We start from the raw sequence: 23,106 nt of genomic DNA, 5'->3' as shown, positions 1-23,106 counted from the left end.
AGAGGTAAGATCTCATTTAATTTTATCTCTGTTGGAAAAAATAGAGAATAGATTATTCAACTTCTTTTTTTACGTCAAATTTAATTCCCTTTACAAATAACGAATAGAAAACATTGCAAGTGGTAATCGTCATCGCCCATGGACCGATTTTGTTCAGAATCTAATCAGATCTTGAGATGAGAATATAAGTAAGTAAATTCAAGAATCTTCTGTCTTCTAAAATATCATCTCTCACGACGTATATACATTCGTTATTTCGAGGAACGATTGCGATAGGGTCTTTCAGAAAATATGTCAGATAAGCGAATTATACGCATATTTTTCATCACGTTGGATCGATAGCCATCTGCTCGACGATAAGGATTGTTATCTGCTCGATCGTGTAGCAAAAGCTACGGACATGGTTAATGTCTTTGTTAAAAAACAACTCCATGGGGAGCGGAACTGTGACCGCACTTTCGTGCGTCTGATTATTTCACTTTGGAACCTTGAGATTATTTTAGATCATTGTCTCATGTCTTCGGTACTTATCGATAATACTCTTTGCATTTGATAAACGTTATATCATCCTTTGGACATTCTAAATAGAAAAGCAAACAGGATTAATCTTTTCTGTACTAATTAATATCTACTTATCATAAGTACTAGGCTACCACTTTTAATCGTTGTATAAATTTTTTAAATATTTGTGTACCTTAAAGTAGAACTTTTATTTTCTAGTTCTTTTGTTACTTGTAAAAGCCTTTGAATGCTTCGGATAGAAGGTATGTTTTCTCATTGCATTCTCATCGAGAAGATACAGACACCTTGTACGGACGAGAGGGTTAAAAACCAGAATTTTGAAACGCTTTGTACCGAGGCAGATTTTGCCCACGTCTAAAGAGCCGTGAGAGTCGATGGCGGTGCTCGAGCACTTTTCCACCTACCATCTGTCGTTTGGGCTTCCAGCCGGAGTAACCTGATCTTTGTAGAAACCAGGGTTCGAAAACCTCCTACGTACGCTATGGTGCCTGCAGCTCGCATCCCCTTACACTTGCTCCTTCTAAAAATTGCACCGACATATTTCGCAAAATTGTGCAGTTCTCGAATACAGATATTTAACTTTATATTACTATCAGCATTGATACGATAGGTTTCCTCCAAAGCTCTATTTTTATTACAATTATAACCTTCTTGACATTAGTCCTAACTGTAAAATATCTTGATTTGAATATTTACAGTATATTATAAATTCTATTCATAGGAGCAAATGTAAATATTACTCGATCAAGGTACTTTCTAGATATTTTTATCGAGATAGTCTTCATTACACAAGTAATAGATAACAGAAGATAACGGAAGCTTTAATAACGAAAGACTTTCTGTTTTCAAAGTTTCGTGGAACATCTTATAATGTTTCTATTACATAGTTATGATTTTAATTTTGCGCTAAACTTTTAACGTTACATATTGAATTTACCAGTAATTGCATTTCTATGTAGATTAATTTTTAAGGAACAGTTATCATTTTACTTTTATGTTTATTTAGGAAAGGGCCCCCTATACCCAAAATTATTACAATTTTACCATTTTCCCTTATGGAAGGAGACTTTAGGGCGCTTTGTAGATCTAAAAACCTCGAAAATAGCAATGACTTTTAAAAATTTCTTGAAATATGAAGTCTTTGGCATCCGTTTCTGCGAGTTTAGAGTCGGCGATGTTTCACGCGTTTTAGAGCATAAGGGGGGCGGGGAAAAAGGAAAAACTCGGTTGTCAGAGTAGGTACGTCATGTGAAAGAGAATTTAGTGTACAGGTTGCGAATAAAAAGGGAACGGTGGTGATTTAGCATCTCCAGACCCGGTTCAGAAACGTGCGCGCGCGGTTCGTTGAACGTCTGTTTTTAAAGCGCCTCCCGACCGCCATTAACCGTCCAAACGAAAAGTTATGCTTTTCACGTGCGGACCACCGCCTAAATAACGAATTTACACGCGCGAATCAAACAAAATGCCTCCGAACGCCGCAATAACCTCTCAGGGACGAACGAATTTATTTAAGAACCGAGCGAGTACCAGCAGCGAGTTTGTAGAGGGACTAATTGGCCCGCGATTTCATCTTCAACGCATCGATTGCCAAAACAATTTTATAAGAAAAGTTCAGCTCTCGTACACTGATCAAATTCAATTTTCACAAAGAGTTAAAGAAAAACTTCTCTCTATTTTTCTAAGGCAATATAGACAGACTCATTTGCATCTAGTGTTCCTTTCAGAAGTATTCGTCTCAGTTTTTATTTACAATGATACCTTCGAGAGAGACAATATTAGTGTTGTTAATGAATGAACAATGCGGCAGTCGATGCGTTAGCCTTAAAAAAAAAACCGTTGATAGTGTCTCGTTGCTGAAACTTCGTTCCTGTTGCAGCCAAAATGGATATGGAATCCCTGTACGACTACGGGGATGAGGAACAGGACTTCTACGAGGAGAGTCCCGGGACCAGGAAGGGCTATCCCATCGATCACAGATCCATCAAGGTCAGTGAGTGCTCCTCTCGATCGTAGTTGCGAGGCGGCCGGAAGGAAGGCTCGAACGTCGTCGGGTTAAATTTAACCGTACGATCACACAGGTGACACGTAATTACACCGGGTCTAATTTTAAAGCGGGGCGCAGGCAATTTCGAAACGCGCCCGCCGTTCGAAAGTTTTCTAGCCCGATGTGCTGGCGCTGTTATTTTCGTGGCCGTCTTTGACAACGCCGTCTCGCGTCGGCGACGCCCGTTGGCGTAGTTGTCATCGACAGTCCGTTTCTTTTGTCGTTTTGTTTTCGGTCCGTTTTCTGCTCCGGGCGCCCGGGATCGAAGGCAGGGGTCGCCGGAAACATTGCAGGTGTCGCAGGGCTAATCTAGAACGGGCGCAAGGTACGGAGAATTGGACGTTGTGTTTTCGTTTTGATACGAGGAGGCGTTTGTATTTTCGTAACGACGTCCGATTACGAAATGCGAGGAGGAACGAAGGTCACCTTGAATAGTTTAAACAGGAGCGGGGGGCACACGATCGAATTGCATCCGAGTTGAACGGTTTCTCGGATTGGAATCTTACTCGGTAGTAACCGATCTCGCGGGCTAAGATAATTTATGAGGCTATTTATATTGCGACACTCGAGGCGTTACTTTGTAACAGTTGGACCGGTCGCAACCAGCGGCCACCATTATTTTCGCACGATCGTTCGCGACCGCTGTCGCTCGATTCCGTTTTCGCGCTCGGAAGGATCGTCGAAAGCAGGCCAATTGTTAGCGCGTCGTTTTAGGAAACGTTAATTAACCCTGACGCGCGGTTGGAGAGCGTCAGCGTGCACGAGACGCGCGCGATTCGTTAGCAAGAGAAGAGCCGGTCGAAATAGGCCAATCGTACTCTATTTTCGCAGCGATAGTTGACGTTGGCAGCCGCGTTGGCAGCGGCTGCGATTGTACGAGTGCCAGTAACAATTCGTTCTCCTCGCTACTCTTCGCCTTCGTTTCATGAATGAACGTAGAGCCCAGCACGCTCGTTCACCGTCTCCCCCTCGACCCCTCCTCTGACCTCGCCTGGACATCGTCCGACGCTTCTATCGCGATCTCTGTTCATCGTTCGGTCCGCTCTTTCAAAGTAAAATGTTATTGTAATAGTAGACAACGAACTATAATTTATAGCAGATTGGTGCATTTAATAATGCGAGTTACAAGGTTGTACTCCACCGCCTCTTATTAACCCTCGTCATTGTTCGAACACTATGGAATTGATGTTTTCAATGTTACAATGCGAGAGAAGGGAACGTGGAAACAACCGAAATCGAGCCAAATTATTTATAACATGATTTACATACCCGAGTAGCGGCTTAGAAATTTTGTGCGCTTGTTCCGTTGCTCTATTTTCAATCGTTCAGGAACAGAATGTTGAACGTGTATGTTTGATTCATAGAAAATTTCGTGGATCTGACACGGTGAACGTGTTAAAAGGGAAGAGCCGCGGTATCCTTCGAAAGCGAAAGGGACACCGAAGAAACGGAGAGTCGAGCGAGAGCGAGTTGGTCAAAGAAACGGGATGCAGGGAAGAAACGCACGCGTGCACGGCAGCCGTTCGGGGGAGGAGAAAGGAGAAATCTAAGTCGCCAGAAATAGCATCCCTTCTCGCGTCGTGCAGAGGCCAGACCTTCTGCATGCGCCTCTCGTTCTAGTCCCATGCACCGTTGCCTCATCTACGTCACGCGTTCTCTCGCACCCGGTGCATCAACGTCGACCTCCGCCTTTGCTTCTTTTCATTAATGCGAGAGGGTTGACGGAGTATACCATCATTATATAATCTAACGGGTGCCGCGCGACGCACGTGCGTCTTAACCACGACCTCCGGATATCGGAACACCTACGATACCAAGGGACATCGACGCCACAGAAAGATATTTATACACATTGCCGCGCAATCTTCAGTTTTTTTTTCAACGACAGGCTAAAAATTTGGTAGGGTTCATCCTTTCTCAGAATAACAGTTTTCTAGCATTAATCCAATTTTAAGTATATATTAATAACGCTTTAAGGGATAGGACTTTGTCATTATAGAAGTAAGATTAATTCTCAAGTTAGGTAATCGTATTAGTTATACAGCGTATTATCGACAAAAGCACCGGTGGAAAAGAGGAAGTTATCGTAACGAAATGGAGTCTCTGATCGATGACAGAGGCACGTCTGGGATAATTAGGAATTGAAATCGTTGTGTTCGTTCGCCGTGGAATCAGAATTAAACGATTTGGGCGTGGTGCATCCGTTTCCTTTCCTAGCTTCCCGCCGCATACTGATTACTATTACGCTTGTTTTCCCCTAACAATGGTCGACAGGTCGATCGTAACGAGTGGTTTTCCAGACCGCTACCGTGCCTCTCGAGTCTCCGACTAAAAAACACCGAGACACTTTTGCTCGTGAACCGTTAATATCGAGTAGTCGCGTCCCTCGTTCCGGTGAAATTAAAAATAATTCACGGTTAATGAAACTTCACAGAGCACCGGTTAGTATTTTACGCGCGTGACCTAACATTATCCAGGTAGTCTTTATCCGTACACTTCCTGCGCGCGCGTTCACGCAAGCGAGTAGCCCAGCACCGCGTAATCTTCGCGTCGTCGAATTTTACAAAGAGCAGCCTCTTTTTCTCGCGGCCATCTGTCGATGAATATTAATAAGAAGAAAGCAGGACAGCTGTTGTCTGTCGCGCGCAGGAACTGGCCACTTGGAAGGCCGTTCCTCTACCGGAAGTCCTTTGCGGAACTCGCCGAAAAACGATATCTCTCCTTTGAGACGGGGCGCATCCTTTCTGGCCCTCCCGCAGATTCTTCAGCTCTATTAGATATCTTTGGCTCGTCCCATCAGTCTCGAATCTTTAAAATTATGAACAAATATCATATTTAGCGATTTTAACTAGAAAATATAGCCTATGTATATCAGTCGGTAGGATGCAACTTATCGAATCGAGCCTCGTAAAGTTTGATTTGGTTTAAATTAGCGTTGCTTGCAGGATGACCCGATATCATTGATCTCGAAGAACCACGGTTCATGAGGTTCTAAATATACGGTGCACACGCTGCTAACCTTTAACCGTTTTATCGTGGGGGTAATAAATTCAACATGGCGTTTATATTTGCGAGAGGGAGCCAATTTAGCGGAAAAGATTTTTAATCGTCCGTGTCTTCTGCCATTCATCGGAGACGAGTACGATCGACGTATAAATAGATGGCGAACGATGAATGGTGGCAACGTTAAGTATTCATAGAGGTTTCGTCGCGTTTCCTGAGAGACCGTTCGCGAACACGAATTTCTTTCAACCTTTGCTCGCAGCCAGATAAAACATTAACACGTTGTAAAGGAAACTACTATCGTCTAACGAGCTGTTTCATTAACGATCGTTATCAGACAATAGAGATTCGTTTCTGAACCCAAATACAGGATATCGCGGAATTAATCGATGCAATTTATATTGATAGACGATAGTGTCTAGTGTCTAAAATATTTTATACGAGAGCTAACGAACTTTCGATGGTCGTTCTTCGATCGTGTCTGGTCTATGCGGCCCCTGTCGATTCCTTTATTCGAAATCGGCAGGAGAAAAACAATTTGGGATCGATAAACGCAACATGCTTAATCGACTCATTGAGCACGATCACGAGATCGAAAATTGCTGCGTTCGACAACGCCTCGTTGGTGCTTATCTTATCAGTGTACTTTCTTCGTATACGTGTGCTTGTACCAGGCGACATTCTATCTAAGAAAACATTGATATATTACGTTCATTCATGGTATTATTCATCAGAATTGCGTCTCATGGTCAATGCGTTGCGATAGCTGTTTGTCTTTTCTTTCGAGAACTCGTCTCGGTGTTCTACCTTTCTCCGATTAAAGTTTGTTATTAACAAAAATGTAACCTTAGTTTTAGATTCAAGGAAACGACCAAGGAGAGGGTCTAAAATTAGCTATTGTCCAAACTTTACATTCGTTCATACACCAAGTAATGTTATGGCAAACTGGACAGATGGTAATCAGACGAGGATAAGTATACATATTGTGTGGAAGAAGTTCCTAGGTCTAGCTGAAGATGACGTTCTTCGTCGTCCGTGCAACGCGTAGACTAACGTTGTCGTGCAACAATACGACCACAACGATTTCCTTGACCAATATCTCTTTCGTTTCAATTCATCGCTCAAATTGATCAGATGGCATTGACAACGATTCGCCGTGACCGTTTCACCTGTTTTAAGTAGCTCATAATACAACACATCTCATATCCTACTAGATGCAGAATAAAACCTTTGGATATTAGGAGTTTCAAGAATTCGTTTTAACAATGTTAGAAATGAAAAGCTTCGTTTAGATTCGATCGAATCCTCTGTACAACTTGATAAATGCAGTGTTATAATCTGTAACTTCCCTGGCAATTTATCGACGGTCTGCATGGTTAAGTATTAATTGGGAAACGTCGGGGCCATTAATTTTCCACCTTACACGTCGTGGTTGACGGTTGTCGATATCGTTAAGAAACGCGGAATATTTCATGCGACTGCTCCGAAACGGTTCGCTGTTCGAAATATCATCGTCGACGAGTCGTTTTGAAATATGGTTTACCGTCGCTTAATAATCGATGGAATTAGATCGGTAGAAGGGAAGGCTTCGCGAGTCGTGTTCGATCTCGAAAAAATATTCTGGGAGGTTCGTGCTCCTCGCGGCTGCTGCGTGGTTCGAATAGATTTACATGTCTGAAAGGACCATTACTGGGAACGCCGTTGAAAATCTATTTTTGCCGCCGCTACTCGAAACAATCCTGCCTGTATTGCTCTCGTTGAACTCGTTCAGGATTCCTCCGGCAATCGCTTATTTCGGGTGGCTCTCCGCCGCGGCTTTTAATCCCGAACACCGACTCGACGGAAATATCTTTATAATATTTACACGATTTTTACGGCGATTCCCCGCGACTCGAGCACGTAAAAAATACAGGGGGAAAATTTTGTTCGCCTCCGTTGGCGCCGCTTTAATTTTTCGTTAATAACGTTGATCCATTGTTTGTGCTGGTCGAGATCTTCATCGGATACATTTTTTCCACAGATCTGCCTCTCGACGGTGACCCGAGATCAGGCTCGATAGGACGTGTATCCAAAGTTCGAAGGTGTCGAAATCAACCTTTCGTCGGAAATTTGAGGAACGGTGGCCTATTGTTGGCAAACTCGCAGACAGAGTTCTGCGCGATGGAACGTTTTTCGAGTCACGGAATGTGTAATCAAAGGCGGGGAACAGAATGAGAAGAAAACAGGAACAAACGGGAGTAAAAATAGCAACGGATTGTGGCCGGCATGAGAAAACGTGCTAATAGCTTCTTTTCGTTTCTTCCTTTCAAGGGCGTTTTTAACGATCCGTCCTTATCCGTTTGCTCGGTCAGCCAATAGCGCGGTCTCGCTCGCTCTTCCCTTTCGACGATTCTTGCTTTGCCCCTTCCACCGGTGCCTCTGTTACTCATTCATTCAGTGAACGACCGAGTCCGTTTCTGAACGAGCATAATGCCGGGTTCTTATAAGAGCCGGGTCGTCGCGCTGCCTCCCTGGTCCGTAGAAACAGACTTTGTGCATAAAGATGGAAGCTTAACGCTTCGCGTTTAGTAAGGAATTCTTTTCTCTTGGCTTTAATCGCCCGCTCGCCCGATCGTCCGTTTAATCTCGCGGCCCATGCGACGAGCAATTGTCTAGAAGTCCTCTGTGTTCCGTTTAAAAAAAAAACAATGGAAAATTATCCTCTATACATATATTCGTGACCCAGTAATATATAGACACTTCACAGGAAGTGCTCGAAATGGCCATTTACGGTCCAAATATAAGAATGCAGACGTCCTGTCATAGAGTTTCTCGATCTTTCAAATATTACAGATATTTTAGCAGGTTCTAATTAGCGACTACTGGTTTTGAGCTTCCCCAAAAATAAATGACCAGTTCTTATCGTATAGAAAGTCGTACAAACTGTTTGTTATTTATAGCTATTGATTTTGTATCCTCGTTCGGTCTTATTTTCTTAACGTTTTAAGCTCCACGTGTTTCCCCGATGATTCACGCTGGATCTGTTCGTATCGACAAACGAGTCATCGGTCGACGATAATATTTTAATTATTTTTTACTTCTCGAGTAATACTAATTTGTATATATCGTACTGTCGCGCAACGAGAGTTCGATCTACGTTCATCGGGTTTCGAGGAACATTTCAACCAGTCCACTTTAACGGAACTTTAATAAATACGTCGATACACGTCATTCCATCGTCGTTCCATAACCGTAAGGACAAAAGAGGGCGAGTTATTTTGAGCTCCTTCGGCGAGGAAGGTATGCGAGGAACGAAACGACAGAGCTGAGCGCAGTTTCCGAGAAATTATTACGGATTACATCATTCGCAATTCGTACGTCGATTAATTTATATCTAGGCGCGAGCCTCGAGCACGATGCATACTCATCGATGATCGTCAGTGTCGGAACGATGCTTCGTTTCGATTCATTTCCTTGGCAATTCGACCAAGTAAATTTCTAAGACCTATCCCAACGAGAGATGTTAAGTTTCTGATTCATCGACGAGAGAATACTTCGAATACCTGGGGGAAAAAGTTAAATACCTTGCATCGATCGATAGACGTTCGTGCGAGATCTCGTTTCGATGATACCTGGGGGTTCGATCGCGGAGCAGTTTCGTTCGAGACAAGTGGCCAAGAACGTTCGATCACGTAGTCAAACGTTGTGGAATCGCCGCGGCGTGGTATCGTTCGAATGCCGATGATGAAAGAGGAAGAGATAGGTAAACAGATAGACTGGCGGGGAGAAAGACGGCAAGCAACGCGTGACAAGAATTACGATTCGCCAACTTATCTGCATACACGTGTTGCATGCGTACACCGCCAATACGCAGGGGAAAATAATTATCGTGGAAGACAGAGAGGCTCGTTGTTCGAGCCATGATTTAATCGGGCCCCCCCATTAACGCGGAATCGCCTTTCTTTTCGCCGTTACACGCTCGTACGCGTCATCCTTGGAAAATCTCAGTTATCTCAGGTTCGTCTTGTTCGTTTTACCCATCGCGATCTCAAGCTTCCGTAGACACTGATTCCAATTAGGTGTTGAATTTTTGAACGATCGAAGATTTAATCTTTTGCACTCCACTCCGAATTAATCCTTTTGCAAACCGTGTTTGAGCTACTAATTTGTTTTCTCGAGCCACAAGGAGGTGAATATGTGCATATTTATCTAACTCGTATGGGAGTTTATCGCACGGAGATTAGGGACAAATCAAACTCTTGTAAACGTCAATAACACACAAAGGATTAATAGGTCTTCTGCAAGTGTATCGATATCGCGTAGAGCACGATTAACTTACCGGTTTGATCGAGTATTGCGATTACCAACGATACACAGATAAATACGTAAGGATAGTTAATTCGTGACATCACGAGCGGATGACAAGTCGACGATCTCGTTGATTGAACGACCCCCACGCGACTCGTTCTCGCTATTTATAAGTCTCGATAGTTCTAGAAAGCTATTCATGGCTGATCGTTGCACCCGGTCGTGTTCCAAAACTCTCACCGAATCTTGGCAAACTTTCTTTCTTATCTCGTTACTTTGTCGTTCATCTCTTAACCCAAACCTTCCTAAAACCGAACAGTTGCGTTAAACTTCTAGATCTTCTGCTTGTTTGCCAAATCGTACAACTCCATTGAATGAAAACAAAAGAAATTGATAAAATACAGTAAACGGCTCTTATCGAGTTTGAGTAAATTTACATGTATTTTTGTGGGCGTAATAATTTATAATTTCGTTATTTTTTCAGATTTCAAAACGGACCTTTGTGAATGTATTTTTAAACGCGTAGACTTTTACACGATGCGAAAGGAATTTTCGATGCAGCGCCGTGATTATCCCCTTTAACATAAAAGGCAATGCCGCCTCCGCGTGTAGATATGTACTTCTGATTTTCCATCGGAGCCGATCTGAGTACAAGCTGGAAGGTGGAAACACGTCCTGACGGCGAAGCCACGTTTCACGCGAGAGCCACGACGTCGAATTTAAATCGAGACAGTAAGGCTCGTATTATAAAATTTTAATTGACATTGCCCATTGCGTGCGTCAATCCCGTGACAATTTCTTATATCACGAGGAAATTTAATTAGGAGTAATTTATTCGGAACGGTCGCTTTCGTATTACAATATTTAACACATTCTTTATCGCGTGTATCGTGACGCACCGATATTTATGAGAAACCGTCGCACGCGTGCGACAGCGACGATTGTCTACTTTGTAAACAAATGAAGTAAGAACTATATTAACCGTAACACACTGTACGCAAGTTGGCCTATTTAAGTTTTCTTGCTTATGCAGGCTTCGTCTAACTTGAGAATTAATTTTTGTAGGTCATTAGTGAAAAGCCACCATTATAGTTCCAGTGTGGAAGACACATTTTGATCGTTGGAAGGTTTCATCGAGTATCTACATTTTGAATCATAAAAATCGAACAAAATCGTTGGGACAAATTCTAAATTATGTAACGTGTTACAGCCACCCCGTGTTACTTTGGATCCCGTGTGTTGCCTACGGGTTGATATTCCGTTAGAGGACGAGCAACTGAAATACACCTTCTGGTCGTCAAGTTCATACGCCTACGGCGCGTGTAAAGCTTTGAGCCTCGGTGACGCTACCGAGTTGCTCGTCTATGATCCAGGAGCGTCTGCTAGGTTAGGTTGACGGGGGAAGGGTGACTGGTGGACTGGATCGCCGGCGGGCCGCGGGGGAGGGTGGAATGAATTAGAGGGGAAAGAGTGCAGCGAGAAAGAGAGGAGAGTAGCGTAAAAGGACAGGGCTGGGCGAGTAGGGTCGGGTAGGAGGGAGGAGAGCGTAGGTACGGAGCGAGGTTAGAATGTTGCATCGCGTCGCTGCGCTGTCGTTGCATTGCGTACCGTTGCGTCACTCTCTTGTGCAGCGTTTCATTCAACTTGTAGTCCCTCGCACGAAGGTCAAGCGATCGTAGCTGTCGCGTTGTGCCGTCTCGATGCGTCCTTCTACGCTCTCTCCTCTTTCTTCTTTCGCCGCTGTCGGTTTTTAATTTATTCCCTATCGCCTAACTGGTAATTTTGCTCTTTTTCTTTTTCTTTTAAAATTTCTCAAACTTTACCATGGTCAGGAGTAATTTTAATCAAAAATATTATCGAGGAATAAATTGTTCTTTCGGTCTTTCTCCTTTCGAGTTTGATTTCGTCCAGATCGCGTTTGCGGTTTCGGTCTTCGTCGCACTGCTTTCTTCGGCGTCTTTTTTGTCCATCAGTTTCCCCTCGGTCATCCATCGCGACAGAGGCTATCCCTTTCTCGGGTCGGCCGTTTCTTATTCATCGATTCCGTTTCTCTCTCCCTCGTGGGTCCAGGCTCTCCGTTGCCCGCCTCTCTGCCCCTTTTGTCGCCTTCGTGGCCATATTCTCCTTCTCCCTTCCCGCTGCTCTTTTTCCACTCTTCCCCCTTCCGTCACGTCAACTTCAACAGGTTCACCGTCCATTCATGCCTCCACCGAGAGCCCGCGACTCTTTGATCTAGCTTCGTACGATCGCGACCTTCTCTTTTCGCTCTGATCCTTGCGATCTTTATCGCAGCCCTCCGGTTTACCGGTTTCCGATCATGCGGCTACTGTGTCCCATTGTTTGAAGGAATGTCGTATACATGTCTCTCTGGAAACCTATTGCTAGGCATATGCGGCTCGCTCGCTGAAATATTAGTAGGCCAATCTGCGTCGCGAGTGCCGCCAGGCGAGACACCGAGCAACACCGAGCCCGTTAAATTATCGAAGGAAAGATGCTTTGACCGAGGGGTGAATCTATTTTAAAACATCTAATTCGTTTCTTGAGCCGGTTGGTAGCGAGTTTCGCGCGAACTTCGTTTTCGCAGAAATATCTGAGGTCAGCGAAGGGTCGAAATCGAGGCGACGCAATAAACTATAGTGGGACGGATTAAAAGAGTGTGCTTGGGTTTTCTTTCAGCGCGATGCTAGAGGCGTGGGCAGCTATCTGGGAGGCGGCAGCATTAGCGACGGCGGCGGCATGTTGACGGTTATGGCGAAGTTGATGAAACAAGAGCTGGCCTCTGACGCCGAGGAAGAGGGCCTGGTGCCAGCCCTCCCCGGCAGGTTTACCTCGATGCGGAAGGTGCCATCTCTCTCCGACCTGTCCGATCCAGAGAGCTCCCTAGGTGAGTTTTTATTCGACTTTTGCCCCGAGGCCGCTCTGGAAGCTTACGGTTAACTGGAAATCACCACCGACCGCGTCGTCGTAAATTCGCGATGCGTCGACGTCGTTCTTGCTTGTTAGTCCTTGATCGACGCCGTGGATATCTTCTTGCGTCGGAGTATGACGATGCCCCTCGAACACAGACGCAAGAGTTTTATCAGTAAAGAGAGTACTCGAGTTTTAAGTTACTTGTATCGATTCGTTCCTAACATCCTTTTGTTTCAGATATAAACAGAGTCGTAGAATTTACAAAAATTCCAATAATACGAAAGGATTACTGTACCGAAACCTTTACGAACCCCGGCAGAGTTCATTCCAAAGGTTCCAAACGAATATCTTAGGGTGTGATTTCCAGTTACGAACGCTCGAAAGGTCTCTAGTTTAAGGAAATCGAAACTCGGCGCTTCTTTGGCGAGAAAGGCTCGGAACCGATCGAGTCGCGACACAGAGACGCACGGTGACGACGCGATTCGTCACGCGACTACGTATCGAGCGTTGGCGTGAGAAAATTGCACGCTCACGCGTGTGTTTACCCGGCCAGTCTAGTAATCGCCGAGGCAAATGTTTCAATTAACCGCGTACGCGGCCATTGTAGTTTTAACGCGTTACGAGATACCTATTGTCCGTGGAGAGAGAGGGTCTCGGTTTCGTGGCCCTCCCTGTGTTGATCGCGTTAATTCACCGCGCGTTTCACTACCGGCGGGGGACACTAAATTTCCCGCAGTCTCGCTGCCGTATTCGTCGAGCGTTTTTACTTGTTAACGCGCGCTCGTTACGCGACACGAACGCGTCACGATCGCACCACGTAATCGTAATCTCTGTTTGTTTCGCGATAGATCCTACTCGAATTGTTCTCTTAACGTTGACACCTTGCGTGTAATTTTTTACATTATTTAGCTCCGAAAAAAATTATTTTTACCGCTATGCACATTATTATTGGTACCCTGTAGTTTACTTTGGCTTATCATACTATATCAAATGAACGCGGAGTTGCGTGACTGGCCGCGGACGAGAAACCTCGTACGTTAATAGTATCTCGTAAAACGAATAACGTGCAATTTTGAACAGTCGATGTACCAGAACTCGAGTTGAGGATTTTCGCGAGCGTTATAGCCGGCTTCCGGATGTTCGATTCGACGCAGAAACGTCGCGGAATGTTGTTTACGAGCAGAAGGGACCGCGCGGCGACGAAGGAATTCTGAAATCAGCTTTTTGAAACACGATCGATCCCACCGACGTCGTCGATGTAGCGTCCTGTTAACCGTTGAGATTGCGACACTAAACGGTGCACTTACATCGAGTGACGCTTGCATAATATGAGCGCTGGCTGCATAAGCACTAACTCGTGTATAACTTGTCCGATTAGATCGCGCAGACCGGCTCGCACGTTGCGTGTTTTTGCTGTTTTAAAATTTAAAACGCCGCTAGAGGCGAAAACTTCACCACGGTCGTTTCGGAAAGATGAGAGGCCCCAGTTCGTAATTCGTCCCTTCACCGGTACAAAGTATCGCGGACAAAAGATTTTGTAGGGACGAAACCAAATTACGGGGTCAGCTTTTTTCACGGTTCGTTTCGTGAGATCACGCGAACGCGAGAACCGTCGACATATTGTAAATAGTAATTCGTAAAGCTATCTTCTTAATAAGAATATTAATTTTGGTAAACCGTGGTTCGACCACCTTCTGTACATCGAACAGCGATTCCCGCGGGTAGTATTCGACGACAAATTGACTTTGGACGTTCCGAAGGTACTCCAGGGTAATTGACATAGAGCGTATAGGGTTCGCCTTAAAAGTTTGGCGGGTCGATTTGCATACAATCCGTTCGAAACTCGAGACTCGCCTCGAGAAAAGAGATTCCACGCACGGTGGGGTTAGCCTTTATACGGGGTGACCTATTGAGACAAGGAGCGCGAGATACGATCGAATCGGAATCGTTGCGAAGGTAGCCTACGCAAAGTGCAACGTCCACGTGCTATCCGATTTCGCGATGCTGCAACGTGGACACGCGAAACGGCGTTGCGTTTAATTGGACCTCTGGTGCGTGTCCGAGAATGCTCTTAACTGCCGTCATTAGAACGTGGCTAGTTTTTTTTACGAAACCGTGGATGGTTATGTTACGGTGCTCTTCCACCTTGGAATCAATCAAATTTCATGAACGATCTAGGCCACCGTTTAATTGCGTGTTTTCGTTGCTTCAATTATAAGAGATTTAGAGAGTCAGATACGACGACAGGTATTCGAGTTTGCAAACATTTCTATGGCATTGTAAAAATTTTGGGGTGGGCACTTCCACCCCCTGGGGAGCACAACAGTGCCGTGTGCGTCATATAAAAGGTCTCCCCCCAGTCATTTCGCTATCCCCAATACTTCCCGAGAAAATAGTCCGGAACACTTCCGAAGGGTCACATTGTATGTGAAACAAATTGCATACGTTTGAATGTTTCCGTAATATTTTGACTCCATGTTTATTCAGCGGATGCAACGATTAGGTATTGAAATTCAATTTCCACGAGACACCTGGCCATTTAGCACATACAGAAAAAAGCGCAGGTTCTTTTAGGAGCGTAACATTTTTAGCGTAGCGTTATTGTTTCGATTTCACGCCCGCGAAGGAAGGAACGCGCGTCGTCCTTGACAATGAACACTTCGGCGATGCAATTGCGTCAATGCAGTTGGCACAATGGCTATTAATATGCACTTGTGCACACGTTTCCTTTAAGGAGCCAACGAAGATATCGATTAAAATATTTCGGCGACCGTCTCTCTGGATGGTGGGACAGTATTAAAATAGCAATCGAGAGACTCGTTAACGTAAATAGAATAAAATAGTAAACGTGTCCCTAATTTGTTGGGTATTCAGGCTCCGCGACTTTTAAGAGTCCTGTGGCTCGTTACGTTCCGAAATTTCGAAAAATTCGCGCGGCGATTCGATCAGAGCGAAGTTTTTTTTACAGCCGGTTGTTCATCGCGTTTCACGTTTTTTTACGACCGCTAACGTTTCTCAACGCACCATTTTAGCAAGGAGCCGAGAGAAATCCGAGAAGTATTTAGTAACTAGTGCCAACGGCAACCTCGATTTGTTGCTCGAGCGATTCGGACACCGTCGAAAGGTAAATGCAAACAAATTCTGATTTAACGTGTCACGAATGTTCTTGTTCGCCTCGAATAATAGAAAACTGCAAAAACTCGCGATTGGAACGAAATCCAGGCTACGGCACTAAAGACTCGTGCAGTTTAACGATCGGTCCCCGCACCTTTAAGCTTGCTTTCATTGTCGATTTACAAATAAACAAATATACTCCTGGTCTCGAGTATCGTGAAATTATAATGAGGAAGGTTGCTCCGATGCTACTTGGATCCCGGGGTTTCAGTCGTCGATTTTTTCGAAATATTCCGGTTACTTCGCGGGAAATCAGGAAAAATCGGAGGAACGGAGAGAGGGAATCGGGTGGCATGTAAGCCGGAGCACGAGTAATTCTTGTTACTCGCGGCTCGGCGAGCACGATCAAAATGTAGCGAGAATTTACGAATTGGATAATCAGCAGCATCCTCATTAAGGCCCCCCCACTGAACGCCCCCGCCTTCCATTCTCCTTTACTCGCGTGTGTATACGTGCTCGTGTACGCACGCTTCGTCGCGAGTGCCCGTCGCCGTCGTATCCACCCACTTATCTATCCGCTCGAGCACGCTCGCCGCTGGACGACAAATTTTTCCACTGATTCCGCACACTTTTCCGACTCGCGACCCCGTGAATCATCTTCGCAATCGCTTTAACCCGTTCCCTCTATCTCTCGTGCTTTGCTTGTCTCCACGCGATCCCGTTCGCCACGGAGATTTATTTGCTTCAACCCGGAAACAGGAAGCAAGGCCAATCCTACCGCGAAGGAAAATTTGGAGGAAAACAACGAGTCTTTTTGTATTTAAATATTTCGGTGATATACACGCGTGCAAAGTAACGCAATTAACGCGTGACGAATGCACGGAGTTATCGTGATCGCGACACGTGTATGTAATTAGTAGTTGCGAGTCATTCAACCTCCGCGAGCGTGTGTGTGGTCATAGTAGACGTAGCGTTTTTCCCACGGTGAAAATTGATCGCGGGAAAGTAAACTTTGTTGAGTTCTACCAGGGGAGCTTGGAATTGAAAATCGAGGCATTTCCCTTTCCACGATCACGTGCGTGTCCGAAGGTTGCCGATTCGCGTGAGTCATTAACATGTTCGGTTATCGGCTGGCAGAGCGTTTAACGCAGACCTGTTAGCTCGCTCTAAGGAAGTCGAGGTCTAATTTTTCGCGAGAACTCGATGAAAATCGTCGTCCGGAAACTTTACGCGGCGTTTATGTTTTCGCATCGACGCCTTGCACAGAGGTGCATTGTTCTATCGTAATCGTTGAAGCTTTGGACGCGTTCCAAAGCTTGTAAACAAGCGAAACCGAACCTTGAACGTGGTTGGATCGAGAAGTTGGTCTAGTAGATACAGTGGACGCCATTTTGGAGAACACAGTTTCGAGAAAATCTTCATTGTTTGGAGGGAATTCGAGTATAGGCTGTTTGGAAATATCTGATCGAGAGTATCTTCTTTACAAAAATTAAAATATTCCTTCAAGGTAGATAATTTTGAACGCGTCAGAGGCTAAAGATGTTTCGAAAGGGTGTTATCGGTCGTAAGGGAATCTTGTTCAACAAAGTTTCTCGAATCGAAGGAACGCAAAGGTTCGTTTAAAGAATTTCTCTCCCCACTGGTGGTTCGCGTCACGAAGGGTTTTTTGTTCGAGTCGAGCGAGCTGCGCTCGAAGCCAGAGACGGCGACGTTTACATTTTCCTGGCTGTCGCAGGAGGCCATTGAATAATGCAGGTTTTCTGCGACTTTGTCGTAACAACCGTGTCCACGCTATTGTTACCCGATCCCCTTCCCACCCCCTGCCACCTGATAGGACGCTGATGACAGTTGGTGGCCGGAATGTTTTATGCAAATATCCATTGTCCTCGGCGACATTGACGCGTACCCGCGAGAAATTTGCTTCTTTCGCGCTTCCTTCGACGACGACGACGACGACGGCCGATCCGGTGCTCCGTAGGTCTAGAGGAAAACCGACACGGGTCGCTTCTAATGAGAAAATTGCGTCCAAACGGGACGGAGTCGCCTTTCGTTCTAACCGTCGCAATCGCGACGCCGGCTTTCGAGTTAATTAATCCGGTCTCTGGTTCTTCTGGGTCTTCGGGCTGATCCGTGAACTAGAAGCAATTGCCGACTACGGTAATCTCGGTTAGGCTTAGATGCCCAAAGGAACACCAAAAAAAACTTATTTTTCTACTCGTTCACAGATACTTGGTATTTTACTCTTATTTTTTCGATCACAGAAACGATGGTTGGGGGAAAAGAAGTCCATTATTTTCACGTTTATTTCAAGACTTTATTGTCCGACTTGGGTCAGATACGTGTTTTAGTACGGGATGTCACTTTTCCGATATCACCACAGCCATCTAAGTGAAAAATAATGGATCTTCTTTTCCCCAATATTTACTAGCAATTTTTTTTCTATACACTTAGTTTCTCGAGATTTGTTATTTATTTTTATGTTATGCGAATTATTTCTCGAGACACTCGAGACAGTCTATCCCCAGTAGGTTTTTGCGTCGTTCTCCGGTCCCGTTCGCCATTACGGTCGGCGTATTTCTATTATCCCTTGCGGCTCTCGAGGGGTGAGTAGGGGGGAGGGGGTAAAAGAAGTAATAAATCTGTTCCGCAGGCGGGATCCCGAAATCCGCCACGTGGGCGAAAGGTGATCGTCCAGAGGTGTCGTTCGCGTTGGCAATCGCCGTATGACGAGCGGAGACGGTCGGATATCTGCCCCCGGAGGGCAACGGACGACGCTCGGATGCAACCGGGCGTTATCGATTTGCGTTTTCTTTCTCTTTTTCTTTGGCGCGTAACGTCGAACGGCGGAGGTTGCGTGAAAGACGCGTCGTAAACGCTTTGGCAAGGTCTGTCCTTCGGTACCGTAACACATGGCCGAGGCATGGATAAAAGTGACTGGGCACCTCGGGCCCTTCGTAACACACAGGGCACGTAAGGCGTCGAGCCATGCTCATCCGGTGCTCGCTACCTGGCCTGCGGAATAAATTGGATATATATAAACACGTATCCCGTGGCTCGAAGGATCGCTTCTCGGAATGACAAATTGACTTCGCGATCGACAGCCGCGAGCTCCTTCGCTTTTCAGGATCCTCGACTGACTCGAAACCTGTCGCGATACCGGGAATACCAACTCCTCTGCGAGCTGATCCCTCCTTTCGCGCACGATCGCCGGCATTTTCCTTTGTCGTTGCGTTCCTTCGGTGTTTTTTAAATGCAAAAGACAGAACGGGAGATTTCCCCCGCGTTAAACGGCCACGGACTCTCGAGACGCGTCGTTTGGGACTTTAATGGGCGAAGAATTGGACTACCAGGAACCGCTAGAATCTTTATTCGCTCCAAATAGCAACGGGACAAAAAGACGGTCCCCTCTTTATCGACGGATCTAATGAAAAGAATCTTCTTCGAAACCGTGCTACAAAATGGTTAAGAATCACTGTTCCGAGCAACAGACCTTCCAGCAATAACTGTAGAAAAGATAACTGTGCTACATTGTTTTTGCTGGGAAGACTATCCTCGTAGATCTAATCTCGGTCCCCGACACCTAGAAGATCTATTCTTCGCTCAAATAAAAATTTTGCATAGAAGATGCGCAAAGCGAAACAACCGTTTGTCCGTAGCTGGTCAAACAAAAATAGAAATTCCACGAGTGTCTATGCGTCTTTTCACGGGTTACGTATCATTTGAATAAAATGTTGCCTATTTCTGTCCAAGTCCGTCGAGCGCGTGTCTCGTGGGCGGGGAAAGCATTTAAACGGCGAGAGGCTAGAAAAAAAAAAATACACGTCTGTGGTTGCAACGTGATTGATAAGATTCGTCGATGCGAACAACGGACGACAGTCTAGTCACGTAGGCAACACCAGTCGCTGGCGGTATATTAAAAGTAGCGAGACAGAAAGATACGGACGATCGGAGGTGAAGTTTACAGCCATCGTTGGTTTCCCCGAACGACGACGACGACGACGTTCGATCAGATCCTTTGCATATTCTCCCTCGCGGCAGACGTGCTATATTCACGCGTCTTCTATACGGGTACAATCGATTCTGCATATCGACGAAGGATAACGCGTGAATCAGCCTCGACCGTGAAAAGGCGAGTGAATTTATTTATTTGTAACGTTGTCGCCGAATTCCCGTTTTCCTCTTGCACAGGAAGCGAACACAGCGACACGGAGTCTCGCTGTGCAACGTTATTCAGAGAATTTGTCGTGTCCGCGCGATGCATCTTCTGTTCTCGGAAGACCCTGACGCTTGACAGATTCGAAGAATATCGCGAATGAATGTGTATTTTTGAAACATCGAGGGTTTAGAATTAGGGACTTAGGAAGCATTGAATTCTTGATTTTCGAATGGTTGGACGCACCATTTCGTTTTAAATGTATATTTTTTAACCCCTTGCCCCGCAGTGAGGAGTTTCACTCGTCGTCGAGTCTTACATTTATATTAAAATCAGGGTTAATGGTCGTTGTTAAGTTGAAAGGACGCGACAGAGTGGTAGGAAGTTAAAGTTCTTGTTAACGGAGGAGCAATTCCGCGCGTCGAGCGAGATCAAAGGCTTCCCCCGAGCGTCGGTGAAAATCAGGAATCACGGAGGGCACCGGTCACAATCGTCGGGAGTATTTGTCACGGCGAGCGAAGGGAAAACGAGGGAAAAAATGCGGTCGAAGCCTGACGAGTGCATGAGAATGTACGCGAGTGGCCGTGGGGAAGAGCGTCGGACGAGGGTGCACGCTCGAAAGGATCACGAGAGGGAAACGTGAACTCATTGGGCCGCGTTAACCGGTCCCACGCTTGAATATCATTCGCCGTTTTTATAGAGTATCGAGCCCTCGATCGGCCTGGCCGCGTATAATTAATTACTCGGGGAAATCAATGATTTTCACCCCGGAACAAAGTAAAAGTTTGTACCGCTTCTTCGTCGTGTCGCGTAAGGAAAAGGATATCGATGCTCTTTGGTCGTGTGATCTTTCGAAGAATTTCTTTCAGACTTTGATGATCATTATCTCGATCTGTAACTGAAAAATAAACTCCCAGGCCCTTCCCCGGGAGTTGCACGATTGCGGTTCCGCGGAGAGGGCATTGTAAATTAAGTTGGTCCTTCGAGTGGAAGGGACCCAACAGCTTACGGGCCAATTCAGACAGCGCTTTCAGCTGACAAAGAGAGTTCAAAGCGACGTTAATTGCCGGCCGGGGCAAATTAACCATAAATTAAAATCCCATTCGGGGGCGGTTCTGGCCATCGTCGGGTTCCACAGTGTTCGGAATTTCGTCTCGGCCTCTTCTTGCGTAATCCCTGCGAACGATACTCTCTTTTTTTTTTTTCGTCGTTGTTTAAGGTGCGCGTCGGTGAAATACGGGTCGTTTATCGTCGAAAGGAATCGATCTCTGGCCGCGTTGTACTCTTTCCGAGAGTGCAGAACGAAGCATTGCGCGAAATGCGTAACCGCAGCTGTGCGTGCGGTCGAGAAACCTCCCCTTTCTCTCCCCTCCAGCGGTTCTCCCCCTTCTCTGGACGGTTCAGGGTCTCTCTCCCTGTCTCTCCTTCGGCCCGGTTTGCTTACCTACCGGAGACCAGACGCAGATACGGTTCTCACGTCCTCGATCCCCGGAGACGACGATTTACAGTTTCAAACAAACCCTCCTTCGCCCCTCTTCGGGCCTCCGCGCCTCCACTCTTTCTCTTCTGGCTCGGACAGATGCTGCTGCGATCCAGAGAGGGCATTTCCAGATTTTCAAATTGCCCTGACAACCTCCACCGCTCTCAACGAGCTTCGTCCATAAGCTCTCGAATCTTCTCAAAGGCTCTCGAAAAGAGAATTTCCAACTCGTATTTCGGAATGTTTTTTCTCAACAACAATCGCAGGAAAATGTTCCAACTCGAACGAAGCTTTCGCCTCGACCATTGTTCGAGCCGAGAGATGCAAACACGAGCAGACATTCGCAAATGAATTGTATTATTAATAGTTCTTGGAATCGTTTCACCGCGAAACATTCGGACGGCGCGTTTGAAGATGACTAACATAAAGACAAATATTACACGATCGAACAACCGCGACGAAGAAGCGATCAAGCAGAGCTAAGGGTTATTTTTTTTTTACCATTATGTTTTTTAATCGAGAAATAAATTCCCCTGTTACGATCGAAGGCTCGCGGGCGATATTTAATTCTGTCGATGAAGAAATTTTTCTAGTAACGGGTTCGCAACTTGGATATTAATTGAAATGCTCGATGGCGTTTTGTGTCACTGGTATAGCTCAAGGCATCTTGATTATTGTAATACGTGCTGCTATGCGGCGCGTTATTGTCGATGAAAATTCGCGTATGCATCGTCCACTGATAACGAGAATGGGTCTGTTCGTTATTTCTGGCGCTCCCGTTGGCCGTTTACCTTCTACTTTTAATAATGGTCGATTGATCTTTTAAATTCGTTATCGCGCGGCAGCAACTGACAGCTGCCGTTTCAATAATTTATACCCCGGCTCGTTCCACGAACCGAGAATACGATGCATCGAACGTCTATTTTTAGGGGCCTGTAAATTTTTCAAGTGCCAATCTGTCGGGCGCGAATTTCTCTCCGATTCATCGCGACTCTCTGAATCGCGACCGGGAACGATCGATAGCGTCGTATTTTTGTGAATGAAACTGGAACTCGGGGGAAACACTGATCGTCGCTTGAAATGGAAAATTCGGGACGATAACGCGTTGAACATTATGGACAAATCCACCTTCCCAGTTCCTTTTTAGAAGGAATATAAATAGCGTGATACGTATAGAGAACTCGCGGAACAGATATAAGAAAAATACTAATATAGTACAGAGGTTTGGTCGAAAGCGAATTCGAGAGACTTTTTTTAGCTATTTATATACTTGAATGGGGGCTCCAGGAAACGTCGAACGATCGATTCCCACCAGAAACGGGCACAATTTTTCTGTAGACAAAATAAAAAAACACGAATTAAATTAGATCGTAGAATCGATCGCGAAACTCCTCTTCGATCGAATGATTGCTCTAGGAACGATCAGCCGTTTTATTCGTCGCGTGTTGTTCGAATAAATTTGATAAGCAGACGCGAGAGTCGAAAACGCGTCTGGTACCTAAAATTGCATGGCGCGAAACGTCACTTTCAATTGCCGTTCGCCTTAAATAGTCGTTGCCAGGGGCATCGGTCGGAGGCGGTCGATAGAAACGA

General features: G+C 45.5%; 1 protein-coding gene across 2 annotated transcripts in view; it reads left to right on the top strand.

Moving 5' to 3' along the window:
- The window catches only part of LOC122400665 (ETS-like protein pointed), a 128,509-nt gene that overhangs the window by 3,753 nt on the left and 101,650 nt on the right, over window positions 1-23,106 (top strand). For both annotated transcript variants that reach the window (XM_043402250.1, XM_043402241.1), the window contains exons 2-3: window positions 2,399-2,508; window positions 12,533-12,740. In XM_043402250.1, coding sequence (XP_043258185.1) covers window positions 2,404-2,508; window positions 12,533-12,740 — 313 coding nt within the window. In that variant the 5' untranslated portion in view covers window positions 2,399-2,403. The remainder of the gene's footprint in view (window positions 1-2,398; window positions 2,509-12,532; window positions 12,741-23,106) is intronic.

This window comes from Colletes gigas, unplaced genomic scaffold, assembly GCF_013123115.1.
Source record: "Colletes gigas isolate AHSC1104 unplaced genomic scaffold, ASM1312311v1 Colletes_gigas_Sc00002, whole genome shotgun sequence".
Taxonomy (NCBI): domain Eukaryota; kingdom Metazoa; phylum Arthropoda; class Insecta; order Hymenoptera; family Colletidae; genus Colletes; species Colletes gigas.
Note: the sequence above shows the minus strand (reverse complement) of the source record. Positions and strands in the feature narration are given on the sequence as shown.